Source organism: Protopterus annectens, chromosome 8.part0, assembly GCF_019279795.1.
Source record: "Protopterus annectens isolate FY-2018-M chromosome 8.part0, PAN1.0, whole genome shotgun sequence".
NCBI classification, from domain to species: domain Eukaryota; kingdom Metazoa; phylum Chordata; order Ceratodontiformes; family Protopteridae; genus Protopterus; species Protopterus annectens.
Window position 1 is genome coordinate 913,943,067 of NC_056741.1, and position 26,500 is coordinate 913,969,566.

At 35.1% G+C, this 26,500-nt stretch overlaps 1 protein-coding gene across 5 annotated transcripts in view; it reads right to left on the reverse strand.

Annotated features, from left to right (window-relative positions):
* LOC122809153 overlaps window positions 1-26,500 on the reverse strand; it is a 1,026,347-nt gene that overhangs the window by 528,747 nt on the left and 471,100 nt on the right. For all 5 annotated transcript variants that reach the window (XM_044080437.1, XM_044080436.1, XM_044080435.1 and 2 more), the window contains exons 8-9: window positions 19,290-19,331; window positions 6,335-6,583 (exon numbers count right to left, since the gene is read on the reverse strand). In XM_044080437.1, coding sequence (XP_043936372.1) covers window positions 6,335-6,583; window positions 19,290-19,331 — 291 coding nt within the window. The remainder of the gene's footprint in view (window positions 1-6,334; window positions 6,584-19,289; window positions 19,332-26,500) is intronic.

A 26,500-nucleotide genomic window follows, 5' to 3' on the forward strand; every position in this document is an offset into this window, starting at 1 on the left:
GATCTGAAAACAGAATACTCAGATTCATTCACCTTGCTCTTAGGCAAGAACATCTTTGCACCACCATATAGAAAGCTAAATGGCTCCATTAGTATCAGATCTAACCTCCTTTTAAATTTCCTACTCCACAAAATGTTTTACAAATTCTAATGCCCCCCACCCCACCCCACCCCCACATTTGCTGTAAACTAAAAACACCACATAAATCATTTCCTTAACAAACCTTAAGTACCTTATTGTTCATTAGGACCCCTTCATGCTTATAGTGGGGAGAATTCTCTAAACCAGCACCTTATGCCTGGAACTCCCTGCCTACGGATATCAGGCAGATTAACAATATGACATTATTCTACAAATAATTAAAAAAATCTTAATAAACAATGGTACTTGCTTTATCAGCAATGGTTTATTTTTTTCCCTTTTATAACCTAGATTCCTCCTTTTTACATCCACTGAATCAATCTTCTTAACAAGCATATGTATATATTAACTATTGTAGATAAGAAAATGTAATTCTACAGCACTTACTATAATCTACTCTTGTCTTTTGCGCTTCATTGCTGCTTTTGTTACATTTATAACTAATATCCAATTACAGTTCATTACTGTAACTAAGAACTTGAAGATCTTCCTACAATTGTAACTTATCCTTGTATTGCTTATTTGTTTAACTACAATATTTGACTATAATTTGCACTGTACTTAACGATATTTGCTGCAATGACTGTATTTACTTTGTGGCCTGGGAAGTGGCTGAAAATGGTCCTTTGAGATATTTATAGTATGTTGAGTCTGAGAGGAAGGAAAGCAGTGGTGCAGTGGTTAAATTATTGAAAGCAGTATTGGGTTTTTGGTGTGTGGATATGGAGATCATTTGATGTCTTTCTGTTTATTTTAGGAAAGTAGGAGGAACAACAGTGCAAATATAAGCCATCTAATTTGGGAAAGAGATACGGTGGTTGGTACTGGAAGATCAGAATGTGTCCACACTTCTAAACCCAGGTGTAGAGATCCACGCTAATCTTAGAAATCTGCATATTCTGTAGTTTCAAAGACTTCTCTAAATGCCATAATGAACTTAGTATCTGGATTCATACACTTTCACATTGAGTGGATGAAATCAAATTCATGGAGGATCAGAATCCTTGAACTCCATTTGCGGGGGAAAAAAAACAGCTGAAAAACACTTATGTGTTTTTGCAGGGAGGCAATCCCCCTGCACCTATTGATGTGGGGGTCAAGCCCCCTACACCCCCTGAATTTATATATACCAACTCCAGGGTTGCACCAACTTGAAAAATAGGGAAATTCCAAGAAAAAGGGAATCACTTCTGGAACAATGTCAGCAGGATGAACCTCAGGCAACTGAAGCTCGAGAGTTCAATCTTTGTCCACCGGTAGGGTAAGGGCATTCATACAGACCCAATCTGGCTAGTCAGGTTATCTGGAATACATTCTGCTTATGATTATGTCTGAGAAACATCAAATAGATGAAGTACTATACACAATTAACTATCATCCAAGTCTGAGCACTTAAGCAAGACTTCTTCAGTACCCTATTTAAATCTGAAAGCAAAAAGAAAGAAAAAAACAACTACAGTGATCCTTTCTGAGCAAAAATCTGGGCAGTTGTATTGTAGTTTAGGTTGACTAGGAGAACAGAAATGCAAAATGCTGCAGATGCAGCCAACTATGTCACTGCACTACACAGACTTTCAGAATAAGCTGTTTAAACAATAATCACAAATATATGCGGTTTAAAGTAGTGTTACTGAAGTTGATTTGCAATAGCACAACTAAGACATTTCAAGAAAAGTTAGCGAGGCCTGACTTGAAGATCAGGAATGCCCTTGCAGCAATCTATGGTGATGTAGCCTTTCCAAATATGATGAAGGCCAAGGCATACTTTCTTACCCATTTCCTAATTTTTTTGATTTGTAGCTTGTCCAATCATTCTCTAATTTAATGTTGGAAATATTTTAAATTTATACAGCGTTCTGCAATAAAAGTTTGTAAGGGGAGTTCATAAGAATCTAAATTATCTCTTTTTTGTGGATGATCTGTTTGTCTGTTTGACTTTTCCAGCATAAGATTTCCTGAGGCTGTTTGGTTTATTGAAAGTGTTTATACCCCCATCAGGGTATGAAGTCAATTAAGTGAAAACTCAGATAGTCTGTAGTAATAGGTCTATGGTTAACAATTGAATGGTCAGCTCCGCAAATCTCCATTCATCAAACCAAGAACATCAAATGTGCACATCAGTGAATGGTTTACACAGAGAGCAGAAGTAGTTGGCCACCACCAGGAAATTTACCCTTTTCCCACTGTAGTAAAAGTTTGGAGTTGGTAAATATAGAAAGGGGGGTATGGGGAGATGCAGCCCTGCACCTGGGTGAGTTTGACATAGTCTGAGGTGTGTGATGATCAAAAGGCCATGACACACACCAGACTATGTGATACAGTCATTGATATATTGGGAAGGTAGAGTCAAATTGGACACAAACTTATACTATTTAAGGTCAGTCATGGTAAAAGGCTTGATCAGTTGTTAACTAAACCTATTATATCTTTTTTCTGATAATTGCCAAAAAGATGACAACTAGAAAGTGGAAGTGGTTAGACCCACTATTCATGGAGGAAGTTAGGGATATGATGAACAAAGTGTATAACCTGGAGGAAATTGGGGTCCTACACCAAAATAGGCTGAATCATGATGCAAAATGCTTGTTCAGGTTGCAGTGTTGGGTGGTAGAAAAGCCAAAGAAGATTGGGCAAAGACTAGTTTAATGCAACAGGAATCAGGAACGGATACAACACTAGGCAGCCTAGGGCCTGGTGCTTGCTGGGAGGGGGTCACAGCCATCAACATTAATTAAATAAAAAAGTCCATTCCTGCTGGAGTGCTGATCAACATTCCTGGATCCTGGATCTGCTCCCGTGCATTCAACACTCATTGTTTCCATAGCAGGTACTTGTTTTATGGGATGCAGATCAAATAAATAAAAAAGTCCTTTCCTGCTGGACTCTGCTCCCCAGCCAGCTCCTCTTTCACTAGTGAATGCTTTGAGACAATGAGCTGGGACTCAAAGCAAATGAGCAGTTGAATTTGAACTACAGATCACTGGAGTATTAGCAATGAAGCCATTTTAGTCCAAGTACCACTTTTTCTTTATAAAACAGACCATGTCTGCAATGAGCAGTAGGGGAGTGAGAGCAGTATTCAGTTCAGCCAATGCAACAAGAGTGGATAGTCTGTGTGTGTGTGTGTGTGTGTGTGTGTGTGTGTGTGTGTGTGTGTGTGTGTGTGTGTGTGTGTGTGTGTGTGTGTGTGTGTGTGTGTGTGTGTGTGTGTGTGTATGTGCTTAATGCCCCAGTTAGGGGTCACTTTCTAGTTAAGTGTCTTGCACAAAGTCAAACCCTGTACTTTAGCTACAAGCGGCAAGACCCTTCATCCTCCACACCAACTGCAAGATCTCCATTAACATCTTTTTCCTTTGGTAAATTACTGAGGTCCTGCTTTCACCAAAGTGTGAAACTCTACATCTCATAATGTGGAATAAATGGGCAAAATGTGGAACACTTACTAACAGTTTACTAACAACTTCATCTGGGAAGCTCACAGACAGTTAAAAAGCATTACTTTATACTTATAAAAGTTATTTTGATGAATTAACATGATTCAGCATTATTTATGGATATCAGTTCATTCAGTGTGTTACTGCTAGTAACATGGACCTTTTAAGACTCAAACCTTATGAATATTCCTCTTGATGTATACTTGAGAGATAAGCTGTGGACTATGGTCAGTATTAGTCAGAGTTACATCATGGTTGACAAAATACATGTTGATGCAAAATCCCCAGTGTTGCAGAACATCTCTGATGTTGCCTCATATTTATGCACTGCCCTTGAACAAGGTCCTTAATTAAACCGTTCTTTGGGTCAAGTGGAAATTTCAGCTAGGCTCCTAAATGGTCCTCAGGACTGCTAGTTTGTAACAACTTAAAAACCAGAGTAGCTATGCTGTAAAGGAAGGAAATTGATTGTAGTAAACTGGAGCAGCATCATATGAGCCATGTTCTTTGGATGTGATCCTTTTTTTGTTGAATGTTGAAAGTGTGTTTATTACTTAGTTGTGAATAAACTGTACAGCTTGATGTCTATGAGTTTAATATTAACTTTTTAGCTATGAATACATTTTTAATTGTGCTTGTTTTTGCAGGTACACAGCGGTGAAATGCACTGTGTTTGGGTTACAACAATTTGTCAAGCACTTAGTGCAGATGAGTAAGGCTATGAGCTGTCAAAAAGCTACTTTCTATAGTACATGATTTGGGTCTCTCAGTCTTTTGTCTTCTATGTGAATCTGCCCAGTTACTTCACCAAACAGTTCTCATTGTCTGCTCCTGAAAAGGGACACGTGTCCATTGGGCTGCCCCAGGCTGTTTGCAAATGCTTTACACATTTATCTTTTGAATTCTTGCCCCTTCACATAGACAATAATTACTACTTTGTCATATGCTAGTTGAGTATGAATTCCAGCACATCTGTTGTAGTTTAACTGGTTGCCAGATGCATTTTCAGTAAATGTGGGTTTCATGAGAAAAGAATTTTACTATTTCTCTTGCTAAGTCTGTTTCCAATATGTGTGTTTTTTTTTTGTAAAATTTAAAATAGAAAATAAATTCCAAGAATTTTATTCCAAAAATAAAATAGAAAATAGAAATTTAAATATAATACAAATCTCCATGATAATTATATAAGCTGACCATGATCCAGCTCTGATGGGAATGAAGCAAATCCAAGTGATCACTCTAAAGTGAGTGAAATTATGGAGTGGGCTAAGGATTGATTATTAAAAGTTTGGAATGTCTATGATTACATTTTGTTGGATCTACTTTGTTTAAATGAAAGCACGTTTAAACAAATCTGACTTACCCGAGCTGACTTCTCCAAAATGGCATTTCATTGAATGCATGGACTGCCAAAATCCTTTGCCTGTGAAAAGAACCACTTGGTCATCATGGTGAACTGTGCCTTCTCTTCCATTTAGTGCGATCTCTGAGTTGGTATATTTAAGTATGGGGGCGTGGGGGGCTTTGCCCCCCCCCATATAGGGGTGTGGGGTTCTCAGCCCCCCACTTTGGTGGGCTTACTTTTGCTGCATTTCAGTTACTTACCATGGTGGCCAAGTGGTTCTGTTCACAGGGAAAGAAATTTGGCAGTCCATCCATTCGTTGAAATGCCGTTTCGGAGAAATCAGCTTGGGTAAGTCAGATTCATTTAATTGTACTTTCATTTATACAAAGTAGATCCATTTTGTTAAAGTTGTAACATGGTTTGTTTATTTGTGCAGTTTGCAAATGGTTATCATTCATAATCAGATGTTTTCTGTGTTTATACTTTGTACTGAATAAAATATTATCAGTTAAAAAACTCTTAAGGTAGAATACCCATTAAAATAATTATATAAAAAGAAAGGAACTAATGATTCTAAGAGGCCTCATTCTACCCACCTTAACACCATAACTAAGCAAACTAGCAGATAATTTAATGGTAACAATGGGAAGCTCAAAGCAGAATATAAATTTAAAATAGCTACAAATCTTTCTTTAACAGTGTCAGAAAGTAAAACTTAAGCAGAATCTCCCAGCAATGTACAGAACTAGTTCTGTATGCCACTTATTCTGAATTTAGTGACAGACATTTTGGTATCATGCAGTTCTGCATGAAATCAAAACATTTTATATCCTATAGTGTTAAACTGCATAGAGTTTCCTAAGGAATTGCAGTTATGCCATATGAATACTTTATGATGCAAAAATAAAGTCAGCAGGATGAGAATCAAAGATTTGGAAGGGCAATTTTGTTGCACACATAGAAGAGTTGTAAACATGGTTTATTAATAGAAGTGATATGTATAAATGTTACTAAAACAGCCAAACAATTTCATGACATGGTGTGGTACTTAACAAAAATATGTAGGTGGACCTGATTTCACAACGAAAGACATAAACAGTAATAGTCATAATATGATTATCTGGAATGATTGCTGTCTTGTGCTAATGTGTATCCTTCTTATCACATGACTTCTCAGATGAAAAACTTATCATCTGAGAGTTGTAGCAATAATGCACCTATAACTTTGTCCCTTACCTGAGTGTTTCTATGGCAGCACCTCATGGTATTGCGAACTTAAATCTCATACAGTAAGGCATCAATACTGCATTTCTGTACCAATATAAATCCTTTATATGGTTATCTCTTGGTTTGATTCAGGGAGTATGCATATTTGTAGGAAAGCTAACATGAGTTTATAATAATTTATACTTACGATTATGCATATATTCCAAAATTTTAACTCCATTTGCCTGATATTCACAAAAGTAAAACCCATCATCTTCTTCAGTTGCATTTAATATATTCAGGAGGATGTGTTTGTTTTCTCCTTGTTCTGCCAAACTATAGTGTTCCAGACATACAGCCTGTTCCTGTCCATGTTTCCAATGGCAGATCGGGTCACTGGACTGATTAAAGATGGTGATATGTTTATTTCTTCTTTGACATGGAAAACTTACTTCTCCTGATGCAGTTTAAATGTAAAAAAAATGTCAAGCATTATATAACAGCTAATACCTTTTATATAGAAACAATAGTATTTCCATCTAAAGTTGTCGGATAAATACATAGTTTGCATTTCACATGTGCACTGATCCAAAAATACAAATTCAGAGATAAACAACTTATATGCCTCACTGAAATTCTGAATATTTAAGTTCTTGTTTTTATAAGGACCGGTATGCATATTTACTTTGTTATGCAGCACTAGATTTATAATAAGATATCAACACTTCCGCCACTATCAAACAGTTCATGTATCAAAGCGTATTGGTGGTATTCTTTAGTTAGATGACTGTTTACATGGGAGAAATAAATCATCCATTCACATCACAAAAAATAAAAGGTACTGAATGACCTCACAAGTTTTCCACTGTCTTTTAAATGTCTAAAGTATCTCAGGATGACTTCAAAGAAATTATCCAAAGATAATCAGTAGTGTAACTATATTGTGTTATGTATGTGTACTCTATAACTTTATTTATCTTAATGTATACTATGTAGCTTTCTCTGTCTTGATATAGTAGAAGAAAAGTCTACCCAAGCTACATTTTCCACTGTGTCATTCCTTAAAACCTTTTCTATCAGAGGTACCATGGGATATCTGCAAATGACCCTTAAGGACATCAGGTGTTTCAGCTATATGGCAGTTCTCAATGCCCATGACATTTTTCTTTTTAAACCTGTTATGGCAAATTCAAGCCAATAAAGCCAAACCTCACTAACTGTGGACATGCATGTTTCAGCCTTCTTATGATCTCCTCAGGACAGCATAAGTGGACTGTTTGGCTAACCTTTGGAAACACAGGATTGTCATACCCAGCTGATGTCTTAAAAAGAAAAAACGTCATGGGCATTCAGAACTGCCATATAGCTGACACATCTGATGTCATTAAGGGATTGTTTGCATATATCCCATGGTACCTCTAATATAAGAGGTTTTAAGGAATCACACAGTGGAAAACCTAGCTTGTCTAGAGTTTTTCTTTTACTTTTTCTGATTGATTTGTCTGTGTCCTTCTTCCTCATTGTTTTAGTTTGTTAGTTGGGCTGTTTTGCAGATACCCTAATGGTTATGGACATCAGCTGGGTATGGCAACTCTGTGCTGCCGAATGTTAGCCAAGCAGTCCACTTATGCTGTGCTTATGAGGCTATACAAAGGCTGAAACATGAATGTCTGCAGCTAGTGGGGTTTGGCTTTATTGGCCTGAATTTGTCCATAACAGACTTAAAAAGAAAAAAGTCATGGACATTCATAACTGCCATATAGCTGGAACACCTGATGTTCTTAAGTGGCCATTTACATATATACCCCATGGTACCTCAAATACAAGAGGTTTTAAGGAATCACACAGTGGATAATCTAGCTTGGTTAGATTTTTCTTTTACTTTTTACCGATTGGTTTAACTGTGTGGCCTTTTTACTCATTGTTTTAGTCCATGTTGATATAGTAGAAATCCATTTCTGTCTCCATGACTTGTAAAATGAAGAATAATTAGATCTAATACTCTACATCTTGTATTATATGTTCAGTCTAGTAAGGTTAAGCCTAAATATTCTCTCACCTAGAAAGCAATATCTAATTTAAAAAAACAGGATCATAACTCCGCTAAACTGAAATAAAGACACAGTCTTAAAATGTTTCATGGTAATGTAGACATCATAGCTGTTAAAATACCTACTAAATATCACTGGCTTCTTTTAATACTTCTAAATAAAAAAAAAAAAAGAAAGATAAAAAGCGTAGTTATCAATGGAACAGTGAGGCCATTCAGTATTACATTTGTTTATTTACAAACAGACCCAAGGATTCAGAAATATGCACTCCAAATTGTGCAAATGCAACCATGAAAATGCTGGGGTATGTCATGTGGCCAGAATTTAATTATCAATTGACAGCAGCAATCATGCAGCCCAAGCTGTTATTATTTAAGAAATTCACTGACAGAAATGACACATTTGGCAGTGAGAGAGCATTTCCTACAACTGCAGCCAAGAATGTTGCAAAGAAAAGTAGTGAGCTATTAGCACATATGTGCCTAAGTGCATGCATATGCACTACCTCATGATGCTACAAGAATAGCTGGAAGCCACACTAAGTGGCTTCCAGCAATGTTTACATAAAGTTTTATAGCGTTATATGGGAAGGCAATGGGTGTATAAAAAGTTGGAATAAGGTAAGTCAAACAAGGAAAGAGGAGAGGTAAGAGTTGGTGTGGAGGGAGAGAAAGGGTATATATACAGCCACACTAAGTGGCTTCCAGCAATGTTTACATAAAGTTTTATAGCGTTATATGGGAAGGCAATGGGTGTATAAAAAGTTGGAATAAGGTAGGTCAAACAAGGACAGAGGAGAGGTAAGAGTTGGTGTGGAGGGAGAGAAAGGGTATACATTTTTGTGGGATAGTCACCCATATTTTAAGAAGGGTAGATGGGGAAGTATGTAAGTGGATGGCGGAGGGTGACAATAGGGTAAAGATATGAAACTGGGCACATAAACACAAAACACAGACTACAATCAGTAGAGAAGGTCCTACAGCAAAGGGGGTTAACAATGGATTTAATGACATTCAGTTAGAGAAAGGACAATTAGTGATGGGGGCTGGCTAGCAAACAGGCGAGGAAGGTGACACACAAGGAAAAGGAATACCATGGTGGGGGATAGGATTTGTATCCCACTCCTGCTACCATGATATCTAGGCTATACCCAGGGACTGGTCAGTCATTGCCATAATTTCCTTCCCCACTGGGCAGTGAGTGAGGTAGCAGTAATGGCAGCGATAGAAAGTGGTACAACTGTTTAAGCTCCAAAAGAACATAATGGTAAGGGTGTTTACCTTTCAGACATAAGGTGCAGAGTTTGATTCTCACATTGGGTAATTGGCTAGGCTTAAAAAGGCCCATAAGGGCAGTAAGACTAGTACTAATCTATGAACCTATGAACCTATCAAGCTAATGGTTCACCACCACCCATACCTCTGCTGCCAACTCCCATTGGGTGAGAATTGTGGCTCCCTGAACAATGCCACTCAGCTCCAGTAAGTGACCAACACTGGCCACTAGTGATGCTCCCAAATTGCCTTTTCCCATCCGAATGGGGAGGTAGACCATGAGCCAGATGAAGTGTAATCAAGTGAAGGCCAGGGCCAATGGCAAGGTGGAGACCTGTGACACATCACTGGCACAGCCAAATAAAAGATAGAAACAAAACAGCAAACATGAAAAAACAAAAAAAGGATAGAGGCAAACCGAGTAAGAGAGAGAAAAACAAACAAAAAAATGACATCATCATTATTACATTTTAGATAACCATTCTGACTGTTACTTATTGTTCTATACAGGCTCTACATATTTATTTATTTTTTATTTATCCTTTGTTGACTGAGTTAATCCTCTTTTCAGGGATGCCTGAGGGGATATTTACACCACTAAGGGAAATTTGTCCAGGGTATTGGGGATCTTCCCCTACTTGTCATTGTTGTAAGTGGGACCCATTTTGTAGGAGCACTTCCTGTTTCCACTTCAGGCACAGAAGTGGCCTGGAGAACATGGGGGCAGATGAAAAGAGAGGGAGATGATAGAGTGGTGAAACAAATGGAATAGAAAGCAAATATTGAGACCGCAGAATGTGTGGAGGATTCTGATGAAATGTTTTAAAGAAATATGTCTGATGGAGATGAGTCAGCAAATGATGGATATTAACTAAAATTCTGGGATGATTTGCTTAAAGAAATGGTGGTTCAGAGTGAGCCAGAAAATGAAGGAGATGTTTCTTGGTGGAACATTAAGGAGTAAATACAATAGGAGGATGCAGAGACAATCCTGAAGAATAGTGGTGAGATGGGAAAAGATAGCATATGCAGACAAAATAAAAGATGGCAAAGAGTCATTTTGTATGATTATATCTGAGACTATTTTTTCAATGGAAATTTTTCCTGAAGAATACAAAAAAAAGGACTGTAACCCATGACATCTTTACATGATAAAATCATTTAACAGGGAAAAACAAAAAAGAAAAGTCATGTACAATTTTAAACAGAGGTAGAAAGAGAGATTTTGAAAGGACATTTGAAAACTTTATGTAAAGAAGTACTGGACATTGCAAACGTTCCTGACAAAATGGATTTATGGACTGTTAGTGGGACTAACTAGTAATGTTTTATTAAAAATACAAAGAAAAAATGATACATATAGCAAGCATGATAAATGTGCAATGGAAATAGGGGTGACGTAGAATACTTCTTTGTGTGTGGGGGGGGAAAAGGACATTTAATAAGTAACTGCAACAAAAAAAAATGTTATATTTGTGAGGAAATGGGACAAGATGGAAAAAACATGTGAATTGAAATGTTATAAATGTAACAAAAATCGGACATTTATGGCTGGATTGTAAAAATGAAAATAAGAGTAAGAAAAAAGGCAAGAGAAGAAAATGGACAAAGAGAAGAAGTTTTTGAAGTAGTAGAAATAGAAGAAAAATTAGATGAGAAAAAATAACAAAGAGGACACAGAAGAAGGTTCTGAAATAAGTGATGAAGACATAACTTGTGAAGTAGTAAAAGAAAAAAGAATTCTACTGGTAAAAAGTTAAAGGGCAGAAAAAGATAATTTAAAGGGATACGTACATAATTTAAAGGGTAAGTACAAAGTAAAAAAATAAAGGAAATGAATGAAAAAGTATATATATATATATATATATATATATATATATATATATATATATATATATATATATATATATATATATATATATATGTATATACAGCTAATAATTGGGATAATGGTTAAGGTGTTTGACTCAAAGACAGAAGATATGGTGTTTGATTCTCACCTTTGGGAGGGAAATTGGCTAGGCTTAGCATGGCCTATTAACAATGTTAGCCTAACAATTAACTATAAACTTATGAAACCATGAATGTATGGAAAAGGCAAAATAAACATTTTGCAGTGCTTTCTGTAAATGTGAATAGTATTAAGAATATAGCAAGAAGAATAGGAATTTTAGAATAGTTTAATGCATGTGATCTAGATGTAATTATATTAGAAAACACATGTTTTTTAACAAATGAAGAAAGATTACAGAGAAACTATGGGGAGGAAAGATAAGCTGGAATTTAGGAAATTAGTGGTGCTGCAGTAGCATTGTCGCCTCACAGCAAGACGTTGTCCTGTTCGATTCTCAGCTAGAGCGTCTTCTGTGTGGAGGCATGCATGAAGGGGCATACCTTCATTGAAGGTTGTGCGTCAGGGCTGGCAAACTCAGCACATAAAAAATCTACTGCCAATCATTAGCGGACTGGAGTTCCGCTGTGGCGACCCCTAACCGTGAAAAGCCAAAAGACACAAAGACAAAGAGATGTTCTGGATTAGCCATATTCTATAGAAATATAGTAAAAATATTAGATGTAACTTTAGCAAAAATAGGAAGATTAACCAATGTAGATTTAAAATGGAAAGAACAAGCCTATATAATTAAAATATTATATGTTTATGTTAATTGTAAAAAGGGGGAAATATTATTTCATCAGATTTTAGACTATGTAGTAACAAATATGAATATTTTAACTATAGGAGACTTTTATTGTGATTTTAAATAGCAAGCATAAAGAAAAGGAAATGATATAAGAAAAATGTTAGAAATTGTAAGATGTGGTAAGTTAAAACTTTGGGACAAAAATTCATAGACTTACAAAAGGGGTATGTATAGAACTAAAATATATTATTTTATAGTATCAGGAAGTTTAGGTATAGGAGAAGGGATGGTAGCTGAAACAGGATTTTCTGATCATCTTAAAATATGGCTAGAGATAAAGAAAAACAAGGAATATATAAAAATAGGCAAAGGAATAAAATGGATAAATAAGAAAGCATAGAATGAAGAAGAAAAGAGATTACTAATACAATTATGGAGATTACTAATACAGTTATGGAAAGTTCATATTACTATGAGAACATTTTATAAAAATGTGCCTGAATGGCAAATATTTAAGGAAAAACATAAAAAATGTTTTTTGACAGTGGCAATGTAAAGAAAGAAAAATATAAAAGAACATATAACAATGCATTGGAGATTTAGAACATAACAATAGAAAGTACTGTGACAAAGAAAAATAATTATATGTCAGAAATCAAGAGAAGATACAAAAATTGTTATATAAGCAAAGATATTTTTACAATAAAAAGAGAAGAATTATCACATTACTTAAGCAGATTAGTAAAGGAATATGGTAGTGTAATGAGAAAAATAAAAAATGTAAAAAGATAAGTAAATAGAAAGAACTCAGGAAAGATTATTAATAGTGTACTACAATACGTACAAGAAATATTTAAGGGAAAAAAGAAGTCAGTGGAAAAAATATGGAAAGTAAAAAAGTTAACAGAAAAAGAGAATAAAGAGTTGGAAAAGGAGATTTTTAATGAGCTAGATAAAGTATTAGAAGAAGTAAATATAGATGCAATGAAAGGACCAGATGGAATAGGATATGAAATGCATAAACACTTAAGGGATTGGTATTTTTTTAAAGATTTTGAATGAATGGTTAAATGAATGTTTTATTAGTAAAGAATTATGTAGTGCAATACTTAAATTGATATGGAAAAGGATGATAGACAATTAAAAAAACGAAGACTGATATTATTGAATAATAATCATTTTAAGATTTTTATGAAAATATTACAAAAGAGTTGAAACTAAAATGTAAGTTATTGTGGAAGCTAGTATGCATAGTATAAAGGGGAAGGGTTGTCAAGAATTATTATTAATAGTTAAAGAAATTGTGGATTATATTATGAATAGAAAAGAAGAAGGGGCAATCATGATAACAGACTAGTCATTTGATGCAACTGGACATGAAATCTTATGGGGAATAATGAAAAAATATAAGTGAGAAAGTTAGGAAATTATGTATCAGCGTATACTAATAATAAAGTAAACATACTTGCAAATGGTTGAATAATCCAAGAGTTAGAAATGAACAGTGGTGTAAGAGAGGGATGTCCAAAGAGTTGTATACTCTTTGCATTAGTTATGAATGTGATAGTATATGAAACAATATTATAAAATGAAGGAGGTGGGGTATATAACACCTGAAGGGTTAAGTATTCCAGTTCTATTAACATATATAGATGACATTATAATAATTGCAAAAAACAAAATGTGTATAAAAGAAGTAATAAATTGCACATATGAGTATCTAGAGAGGATAGGGATGCCTTTAAATAAAGAGAAAAGTAAAGGCTTAGATGATGTAGTAAAGATAGGGTGTATATATTTTACAATTAATGCAATTTCTGTGTTAGTTATAAAATATGGTAATAAAGATGCAAGTAGAGGTCAACGGGAAAAAATAGGTAAAATAAAACAAACCTGTCTTTTCTGAAGAACATATAAATTAATATTCAGAAAAAAAGTTTATTTGATAAAGTCAGTACTGATTGAGAAAACAGCATAGTTAGCAAGTGTATTTATGTTGCCAACAGTATTTGAAAAGCATTTATTGCAGTTTTTTTTCATTTATAAGGGGTTCTAGATTAAATCCAATAAAAACAGGAGTTTTGTCTATAATTAAGGAAGAAGGAGGTTTAGGGTTAATTAACACAGTAGTATATGGTGTTTCATTAAATTTGTACATAGTGTTAAAGTGGATAAATGAAAAAGATGATAGATTAGTAGTAAAACTGTATAAGTGTGAGTATGATAAATGTTGGGGTATAGTAAAAAGAGTAAAAGAGAAAAGGGGTGTATAAATGAAGAAATAAAATGTTACCAATAAAAAATATTATTGTGGAAAATAAAAAATTGATGTAGAAAAAGATAGAAAAGTGTGGTATAAGAATGTATTGATAAAACATTATTATGTAAACCCATGGGAAAATGTAACAGATGAAAAAGTTAAAACTATAAAAATAAGAAGCAAATGGTGCAAAGAAGGCAGAATGTAAATTTTTTTTGTGGAGACTGGTAATACATAAGTTGCCAGTAAAAGGAAATATGTTGTATAAAATGAAAAGTGATAGAATATGTTTATATTGTCAAGAAAAAGAAACTATGGAGCATGTGTTTTTGAAATGTAAAAGAGTAAAAAGATATGGTGAAAACTATATAATGAAGATTTTTTTGGAAGACATGGAAGATGTGGATAAAATAAACTTGGATATAATTAAATATAGATATTATAAGAACAGAAGTAAAGAATATGTTAAAAGAATAAAAATGTTATGTTATATGGGTTATATGGAATGAAAAAGAAATGGAATTATGTTTAATGATAAATGGAGTTTAGCAAAAATATTAAGTCAATTCAGATGGTGGTTATGGAAAAATGAGTGGGGTCTAATAGGGATTAAAATTTATTCTGACTGTAAAGGAAATTCTGAATATGTGTAAATAGATTTAAATATCTGCATATTTGTCTTCGTGCACTGCTGGTGCAGAATGTCAGGATGGTGGATCCTCAGGTCGCTGAAGTGGTGCCAACACTGCTAATCAGAGTAGGGTATACCAGTGGCACCAGTCACTGCCCTGGCAAGACTATGTCAGGCATCCTATTTATACTGGGAGCCCTCATAAGAGTCCCCAGTCAGATTTTCCTAGTGCTCCCTACACGACAGCTGAAGATATATCTTCCTTTGAAGCCCTACTACCATCAGTCCCCATGGAAACCGTGGCCATTCACCAGGTCACAATTCAAAGAAATGTAATAGCACTTTCACAGTCATGCACATTGATGTTGTCAACACATGATATGCATCCTTGGGCAGTTATTAAGTATGACTAGTTGCAGTATCACCACTACATTACCCCAAAAATACATGTTGTGGCATTACAGTGTTATGGTGTAATGGCATGAAATACTGCACAGCGATCATAGTGCCTACATTTGTTAATATTGTCACTCTTTAACAATATATGCCCCACATTCTGACCAGGATTATTGACCTGCCCACACATGCTCATTGCACTTCGAAGGTACTCATTTAAGTTCACAAAGCTGACCAAGCATCTTAGTTTGATATTGGTTAATTGTGCAATGACTTAAGTGTGCAGATCATGAACATTCATTTGAATGAGGCTCATTATCATAAGGACCATACCAGAAGTTCCAAAATAGCATGATAAAATCACACATGCCTACAGTGGGCCTCATTGTGCTACAGAAGATCACCACACAGCAAACAGTAAATCATCAAGTTCACTGAGTTATATTAATTACCATACACACAGGTCAGTGTTACAAAAAGTTAAGGGACTGTGGAGTGGCATTTCATTCATTTTTGCTGTACTACTATTCCTTTACTTGTATGGTGCATTATATGACATCAGTGACAGTGTTCTCTGATTGGATGGAAGTAGTCTGAATCTTGATTATGGATTACATTTTAATATCAGTGTATCGACTGAGGCTGGGGATGAGTTCTGTCTCCTTACCTCTGTCTTATACTGTACTGATTCTTGCTATACAGCTTTCTTTGCATTTTATATTATTCCTTGTTTGAGAATATAATCAATAAAATGGAATATATATCATGTAAATATAGTGCTACCAGTTGTTTGAGACCTGACAATTTTGTTTACAAAGTTCATTCTCTCTAAAATGATGAGGGTGTTATAATTACTTTATTAATGCATTAAAATGGAACAGACAGAAGATAAGAGCAGTTGGGCGGGACACAGGATGACAGTTAGGGGGCAAAGAACAATCTATGGTCTCAGTGCTGTGTTATCTTAAGATAAATGGCTGGGCATTTCATGTTCTTAAACTTGGTGTTAGAGGTTTTATGATATGAGAAATAACAGAAAGACACCAACACAGTTCATCTTTAACTTTTACATTTAGAAGCTGGTGTTATACTTTACTTAAGACTGAGATAATATAAGACAAAATTAAGTGTGCAACTGTATAGCATCATAGATAGGAAAATGTTGTGCAGATATCTTTGTTATTTATCATGATGGCAGTTATTACAAATTTCTACAAGGTCTTTTTTTTTTGTTGTGAACCTACAAAGCTTATTTTTTTTAGGAATAGAGGCTAGATGCCACATCAAGTGATGGTATCACCAGTAATTATTTCCGAAGGATTAATAAAGGTGATAATGTTTTTAAAAAGTTAGGCCCTTTGTTTTTGGTCTTTAGTTATCTTTAAAAGATTATACAATGGTACAAAAAAAAAACTCGTACAGATTTAAATGGTTAGCATGACCTTATTAATTTAAGTAAGCTCTGACATGTAAAAATAGTGCTGGTATCACCCAAGAACATAGTATTAAGCTCATCTAGAAAATTAACTAGCTCGTATATTGTTGAATTAAGCAGCCTATAACTCAGCAACTGAGTGTTTAAATAACTTGAAAAATGCCTCAGATCACTAGCATCTCGATATGACACAAAATATCTATTTAATAACAAATGTTGATATTTGTACTAAATAAAAACTAGCCTCAGTCCATGTGAAGTGGCACATTAAACAAGAATACAACTAGCCTTCTGAAACTACACCATGGTTCAGGTACCTAAGAATACAGTATGATCAAAATGTAACCTTCTCCCATCATAATCAACTAGCAAAAAAAGGTCAATAAACCTTTCCTCTGATGATGGAAGATAGTTGCACATTTTATCCATGAATGCAAGAATGGCTAAAAGTATTCTTGTGTACCAAATAGAATATGCTGTCCTACGATTCCTAGAAAAACCTTGATGCCCTTCAGACCACTGTTAAAGTCTGTAGCTTTATAACATTTCCCCATGCAACCTGGAACATTACTGTTCTGCACAAAAGAAGGTGAACAGACCACTCATACAGCAAAGATCCAACCTTCACTTAGGATCACTGCTCTATAAACTTGCAAAACAACTGTTCCTCTTCCTAACTGGAAGGCTATCTCTTGCACACTCAAACCACAAGATGTGTGCTTTTTATATGCACTCAGACTACAATGTCTGTACACTCACCAGTACTACCCATTCACTCCAAACACCACAGCATACACTGAGATGAAGTGATCATGCATTGTTGGCTTTCCATCACTTTGGTAAGGCATTCCCGTCAAGCAGGTTTACTATGATTCTGTTTTAATACAAATTGTCAAAACTATACTGACTGTCAGTTCATTGCAGTGTTTTTCCCATTGTAGTGCAACCAAAGAGATGGTATATATAATAGTTGGGGAGACAAAGTACCCATATTGAGGGTGCAAGTGGGCTTGTTCGCTTTGGAAATAAGAACTTTTTGACCTTTTTTAAGTTTCTGAGTTGCACTGCATGACATTAAAAATAAGTGAAGCATGACTTGCTTTTGAATGATTCAATGGAACACAGGGAAAGCTCCCATCACAATACTCACATCAAAGTTATAGGAGGCTACTCCTCCTTTCAAAAAGCCTCAACACAGACTTTCTTTAAAATCATGCTACCTGAAAAAGTCTAGTGTAAATGGTTCACTCAATCAATCCTTGAGCCACTTGAGAGACAAACTTCTCTCTTTAACAACAGAGGCTGTCTTCCCTCTGAGACTGTCAGGTTCCCCTTGAAAATGCCTCTCTACAATCTCTCTCTCTCTCTCTCTCTCTCTCTCTCAATCTTCATAAGAAGACAGTGCATTGCCCTCCATTCCTTGCAAGTGTTTAGGTTCTTCCACTCACATTGCTCATGTGGTATAGCTCTACAGCTCCTGTAACTGCCACAAGGTGGCATTATGTCATAGTGTATGTGTGAGGAGTGCATCTTGTTAAATGGTTTTGTCCCATCTTTACATCTTCTTTTAAAACCTTGTATTATAGTTTCCCCAAGTCACCCTTTCAAATCTCTTTGCATTGCAGTTTGCTGTAAATGTCTATTTTAATCTTTATTGACATTTTTCTCTATGTAATAAGGCCCTGCATGCCAACCATGTCAACAGGACCCCCATTATTCTTAACAAAGAAATCAAAAATATTCCTAACCAACAACTGCAGCACTGATGTCAGAGAATATCTCTGAGTTAATCACTCTGTTTGATATAACCCCGATACGGTTAGAGAAAAGGGGGTAACAGTTATATTCTCTCAGTGCTATACCACCGCTGTTCATTTCTTTGGTATTGGCTGTAGTGGGTTACTACAGGTAGGGTTCCTTCACACATGGTTGCCATACTGGAATAGGTAGCACTATAACCCTGCCGCTAACATAGGAATAATGTTTTTCATACACTATGGACAATGTATCTTTGAGTGTATGAAGTCAATGCAAGTAGTATTAGTCTCTAAGCTTATATTAGGAGGCAAATGCACAGATTTCCCAACACATGCAAAAACAGAGGTAGCCATTAACCCATCTACTTACCACCCCTGCAAGCCCTATAGGCTTTATGTGTATTTCCCCAAGCTTAGTTCAATGAGGCTACAATGAGGTACTTTGCCTATGGGCTGGCTCACATTTTATTACAAATGTGGTTAAATGCTTACACATGTTGAATACTGGAGTATTGCATTAAGTTGTGTCAATGGGCTGGCTCACATTTTATTACAGATGTGGTTAAATGCTTACACATGTTGAATACTGGAGTATTGCATTAAGTTGTGTCATTTTTATAAGAAAAAAATCAGTGAAATGTTCTCATTACATTCACAAAACAAAAGCTGGCAATCTTCTCAGTCATGCCTGCTAAATTAACTGAGTTAATAACCTACCTGTAACCTCATTTGATGACAGTCCTTCATATTTTGCAAAACCTGTGGAAAACAAAACATTGCACATCTCAGCGTTCAACTTCATTTAGCTGGAAGTTACTGTGCAAGTAAAATAAATGGCATCACAAAAGTTCCCTTCTGTATTTATGGTCTCTGAACTTTCACAGACTATGACTGTCTAACCAAATAATTTATGCCAGCTAACAAAACAAACATATTTACTTAGTCATCTAAATGAATGTCTTAAAGGGTACATTTCTTATAAGGTTTTATCATATATTTTTGTCACAATAGTTGGCAATACTATTTTTACTGTAAACATTTCATAAAGATTATAGTGAAGCTTCAATCTCAGGAAAGCTTTCTATAGATTTTATAAGTTTCAGGATATAGAACATGTTTTTGGCCACATCAATCACAGATGATTTATTTGTTCACATTAAAAATTGTCAGTCACTATCCTGCAATAGTGTGTGAAAGGACATTAACTCTGAGACCTATATGGTCACTTTAATGCCTTTAATTTCTAGGCCTGCAATTGCTTGTTTTGTGATTCCATACCTATGACTCTCCACCACTTAAGGCAGGCAACATGGTATGTGCATACTTAGTGCCATTTGTAAAATCATCTAATAAAATGGGCTGGAAAACATAATATTTTTAAAATGTCTGGCATTCATTAGCAAAAGTGGAGAAGACAGATCATGAAATCTGCACAAAAGATCATTAAGGGTAATGATAAAGCAAACCTGCAGCAAAGAAATTATATAGTTACATATATGTTCCAGATCTGGGAGCAGTCTTTTTAAGGGTCGGTGTAAGTGAGATACAAAGGAATTACATGAAAGGGTATGCATCTGTGCAGATGACAAACATTTGCAAAAACATTGCATGAAAACAGACTTAACATAGTCAGAAAAAATATTAGTTAAGTGGTAGGTTTGATTTGATGCAAAATACTGCTAGTTAATACATTAGGATTATATAACCCCATACCTAATGAGTAATGAGAGATAAAAGCAATAAAAATGCAAATAATCTTGGCATAACTATGTCAGATGATGTACAGCTCCAGAAAACATACTTTTAAAAAGATGCTGATAAAAAATTATGTTTACAAAAAATCGTAAAATGGTGCAAGGTCTGTTGGAGAAATATATGAAGAGTGACCAAAGGAATACAATATACATACAACTAAGCTCATAAGGAAGGAAGAGAGGTAACATAGACATGTATAAGTGCTTATGATAAATTAACAAAGTTTGAAAGAATAGCATATTTTAGAGAAGGCATACAAGAGTTAAAACAGAAGCAAGATGACTTAGAGGTAAGAATAGTAAGATGGTTGAATATTCATACAGAGAGTGGCCTTGGTGAAAAGCTGTGGAATAAAAAACACTGGTGGAATTTGGAATGCATGAAACAAACTAAATCACGCCCATTACATTGTCTACTAGCACAGATTGACTTTAGAGAAAGACTTAAATGAAATCTTTTTTTTTTTTTTTTTTATCCCAACATCCTGGCTATGCTAAAGCCTCTCCCTCACATCCAATAAAATGCAAGAAACATACATTAAATAACAAGCCATAATAGATCGGTCAGCTTGGTAAGCAGGCTTGCAGAACCTTGACACCTCTAATTCGAATCAGGGCTGTTACTGATAAAGGTGCGGAGGTGAGTAAGTGTTTTCTCATATTAGTATTAGTATTAACTATGCCATTATTATAAATGTTAATTCATGTCATAAAAGGGCTGGAACAGAAAGCTTAACTAGTAAAATATGGAGAGGTGTAATTGATTATAACAGATGATTAAAATGAGGCAAATCAGTAATAGTAATAAACAACTAGAGAATATTCCACAGTCATTTGTTAGGCAATAACTACTTAGTATATCCAGTACATCTTAACTGATTCCCACTTTCAATGCTGAATACAATTTTGCCAAAGTCGGGAAGACAAAAAAAAAAAAAAAGAAATCAGAATAACCACTGCAGTCCTGAAAAGCAGTAAGATGAACATTGATGTGTTTTTACGATGGAGAGGAACATCTGTTGCTTCGCAAGAATCCTTAACATAATGTCACAACTTAAATATTCTAATTCTTAAGTTGTACATCCTCAGAGAAAAGAAATACACCATTTTATTAAGGGTGGGTAACCTCAGAGTTATAATTATATAATTAGTATGGAAGTACAGAGATATAGCCACATTAGTTATGCAAAACCAGAATGCCGGCTGCTTTTCTTGAGGAAATGACAGCAAGATCACTCACTTGCATTCACCAACAGCCTCTGTAAAAAGCAATTAAAGCAACATTTATTGAATGTGTTCAGTTCAAATATGAACTTGTAATAAAATAAAAACATACTGATTACAACAATTTATTTTAACCCCATTACATACACACACACACACACACACACACACACACACACACACACACACACACACACACACACACACCCACACACACGCACACACACACACACATTCACAAGAGAGAGTGCACACTCACACACACACACACTTTAAAAAGTTTACCCTTCTATACTGGAGAAGTGGTAAGCAAAATATCATGCAAAGGAATAGCTAAGTTGGGGTAAAGGGGGCATTTGCCCCAAGTTTAAAGTGCTATGGCGTGCTATTGGTAGATGCCTTGATGATCTGTCTTATTTTCAATGTTGGTGTTTTGCAGTTAAAATTCAATCACTTTAGCACTCTGTGTGTGGCATAATTGTAGCAGCTGCTTGTTACAAATGTAACAAGCAGTTTGCTACAGTTTAAAAGGAAGAGTTTTTTGTTTACTTCAATGAGCAACACCAGATCAGGAGATAGCACCTGACACCAGAATAGCTAGCTACACCTCTAGCGCTATTAAAAAAAATATATATATATATCTATATATATCTATATATATATATATATATATATATATATATATATATATATATATATATATACATATATATATAGAGAGAGAGACACACATACACATTTTAAAAAACTTGCTTCTGGGTTAATGTCTTCACAGAAGTTCACTTTCATCTTTCCCTTTCAGTCAGTCACTTGAGGCAGCCTGAGCCAACAGGAAAAACTCTTTGCTACTTCATGCTTATGAAGAGGTTGCTGCTAGCAAACAATGTTATGTTTCATTTTTTCATCTACAAATTCAGGGCCTGCTGCCTTTGAAGAATAAATTGCCTAGGTTACATTAAAATACTAATAATATTGAAATAGGGAATAGATGGCAAACCTACAACAGGTTCATAGTTACTAGGCATCTCATCCAAAGGAAGACACACTCAGGACTGCAGCACCCCCACATCATCCACTCTTAAAGTATAGCACAATATCAGTACTCCATCTACATGGTGTGAGAGTAGCACCCATATTCTTGTGCATCAAAAGCAGGCATGCTACATTTTGTCCTACTAACACTGCTTTCATGGTCTATAGCACAAACAGTGTTGACCTTTTGCTAAAGGAAACATTTGCACATTGAAAATAGACTTAGCATGAGCAGCAATAAATGTCTCTTCCCTTGATGCTCACAATTTCTTGCAAATGCAGCAAAACTCAAAATTCCTTGAAAATGCGCCAAAGCTCACAATTTCTTGAAAATGTGCTGAAGCTCACAATTACTTAAAAATGTGCTGAAGCTCAAAATTCCTTGAAAATACAGTGAAGCTCCCAATTCCTTGAAAATGCACTGAAACTCAATCCTTTGAGTGCTCTGGTAGTTGGTGTAGAGGAATAGGGCTCTTGTCTCCTGTAACTAAGGCACAGGGTTTGTGCCTGAGCAAATTAACAAACCTGCATCCCTAACTAGGACATTTCATACACACACACACACACACACACACACACACACACACACACACACACACACACACACAAATTAATGTACAACAAAACTGCATTTATGTGTTGTGTTGGTATCTGTCAAGGCAGTTTTACTGAAGTTCAGTTCTTGTTTTTAACTATTCCATAAGTTCTATCAATTCATTATGACAAAAACAGCATTTTTCAAAACAGCATAAGGCTTTATAAGTATGCTGTTCACTAAAATTTGTTTATATTTACAATACATTACAAATGCTGGCACTAACTCTTATCTTTGTACAAATATTTTCCATTCACTTCAGTGAAATAAAGTACACTGAAGAAAAAAAGAAATCATGCCTCCGCAAGTGAAAATACTAAAAGTAAAACTGTTTATACATTGAATAAGTTTGGTGCATATATTCGTAACATAAAGACTTGAATAAGGTGTTGTATTGCATATTCACTGTGAACTAGAGATCCTAGGTCTTAAAAGCAGTAACTTGATATTTATTATAACATAGTCAAATTAAAACAGTTTGGTACGGCGGTAGCATTGTTACCTCACAGCAAGAGGTTCTCCCGTTCGATTCTCGGTGTGGCTTGGGGGTGCCTTTGATGTGGAGTCTGCATGTCCTCCCCGCGGTTGGGTAGCGTTCGAAAGACATGCTTGCATAAATGGGCGTGCCTTCATTGAAGGTTGGGAGTCGAGCTGGCACCTCGGCGTTTCATAAAAATCTACTGCCAATCACCACTGCTGTGGTGACCCCTTACTGGGAAAAAGCCGAAAGACAAACAACAACAACAACAACATCATTTGGTTTACATCTTTTGGAAGCATCATTAAGGGAACATTTGAAATAAGTTTTTAAGAATGTTTCTCCTTCTTATTTATCTTACTTGGAACAAAGCAAATATAGCATTCATGAACTATAATTCTGTTATTATGTCTGTCTTCAGACTTGACCAGATATGTCAGATGAATGTCTTTTTTACAAATTACAGGAGAAAAATGCAAGGCAAACATAAAATTCAAAGTACTTAATTGTGAGGAAAGCCTTTTTAAAACATGCAATGTACAATAATTGTACCATGTTAGCATTATATAGATAGCCAATAAACTGATGGGAGTTTAAACGCAGTGAAAGAATATGATAAACATGTTTTTCCTGATATTAAGCAAAGTGTGGATCAAATAGTAAAGATGTAACTATACATACAGTACATATATATGTGTGTGTGTGTGTGTGTGTGTGTGTGTGTGTGTGTGTGTGTGTGTGTGTGTGTGTGTGTGTGTGTGTATGCATATATGTACATCATTTAAAGTGCATCATAATTACTATTAACCTGCAAACAAATACAGAAATGTCTATAAAGAGTATGCTTAAGTTTTTCATCATTGGCATGAATGTGCTATGCCAAGTTATTTTGACTTAGACATTGAAGGTAATTCTTTCTGTTATACAAACAAATTCTTAAATGTTTCTAGTAATTATTTAAAAATAACTATGTATTAGGCACTCAAACTATATGTCATCTATTAATGTGCAAGGAAAGGACTATCTTTGTATACATGAAGACCTACACAGTTTTTGTGCCTCAAACACCAAGCATCGCAATCCTTCTGTGCATCTGAGGATGATGAAAATAATTTTCACAGTGGCATAATTTTAGTTGTTTCACAGGAAACTGCACAAATATGAATATAGATGCAGTATTTTATACCTGTACATAAGTATCAGTGAGGTGATGTAAAGGTATCACAAGCTGAATTTAACTGTAAAGGAAATGAAAATTATATCTGTGCTAAATTAATGATAGCAATGAAATCTTTGGAATCCAGAAAAGTTTTGCCTGTATGTTATCCCAAAAATTCATCATGGAATATAGGACTTACAATTAGTGAATCATCTAATGAAGGAATTGATCATGCTATTGCTTTTAAAATGCATTTCTAAAGGTTTATAGCTCAGTAACAATTGAGTTTAGTACTGATTGTATAGCCGGTTATTTCTACAAGGAAGTACTGCCATGGGGGGAGGTGGCTTTGTCAATGGCACCCTCAACAACCTGCCAACTAAGATGAGTCTGGTATTGCTCAAATGTTCATTTGTTTCTATTAAGGTCTGCCCTGAGAGGGGTGGACCCTTTATAAATGGTGCCCCCTCCAACTTGCCCATCACAATTTGTCTAATGCTGATCATATATTGAATCATTACCATAAGGAAGGACTGTCCTGAGGGGTATGGGCCCTTTGTCAAGAGCACCCATACCAACCTGCCTACAAGGATGAACCTGCATTGATAGATGAAGGAAAGGACAGCGATGGGTAATAGTGATAGTTAGGAATAGTAAGGAAGGTAAAGAGAAAGTGTTCTAATGGGGGTCCTAAAATGTGCAAAAATGAAAAAGAAAGTTTGTCATTATTTGAATTCAAATTATGTATGAATCAGACCAATAACTATAGATTCATGCCTCAGAAAATAAGATTTTGGAGATTTGTTTGAATTATTAGCAAGCAAATTAGTAACTACCATAAACAGGCAGGCTTGCTGCAAAAATTAATCTGACAGTGAAACTGGTAAAGAGCTATGAAGTGTTAAATCTAACTGTGACAGAGAATGCAAGAACATTCTGACAAGAAAACATTTTTCTGATCATTATTATTATTATTATTATTATTATTATTATTATTATTATTAACCATCATTATTATTATTATTATTGTGACATAGGGTAAAGACTGCCAGCCCAACTATCTGGAATTTTGTAAATAATTCTATGTCATTTGTGAATATTAATATGATTTATACAGAACTGTATGTTATGTACTGAGATTCAAGAATGTACCCACAACATACCATGCTAGAACACAAAAGACTAACTTTCAAAACTTCAAGAAAATAAATTGAAATTAAGTGCTTTACGATGTGCTATAAAAGTTAGCTTCTATGCAGCAAGGAGACAGGATGTCTAGAGCTAGAAGTTTTTTCTATTGTCTTGGACAGAAGTAGTTACTAGGTTTAAAATGTAAAAAGTGTTTTATTGCTTTATGACTTCCTAGCAGCTGCACAGATCTGAGAGATATGTATTTCTCACACAGAGATGTTAAATCCTGTTAAGTTTCTGATTAGCTTGAGAACTGAAGTCAGATGACAAAGAGTGATGTCATCCATGCTAACCCAGTAGTAATATGTGATATTAATTTAAGAACTCTCTCAGAGAGAGAGAATTTCAATTTTGTATTTTGTCTTGGCCCTAGCACGAACATCCACTCATCATCATCATCTGCACTTCTGCCTGCTTGTTGTCTGAAAGTAAGATTTAGGGCATAGTATCTCTTTTAGATATAGATAGGAATATAATAAAGATTAGTTTAGATGT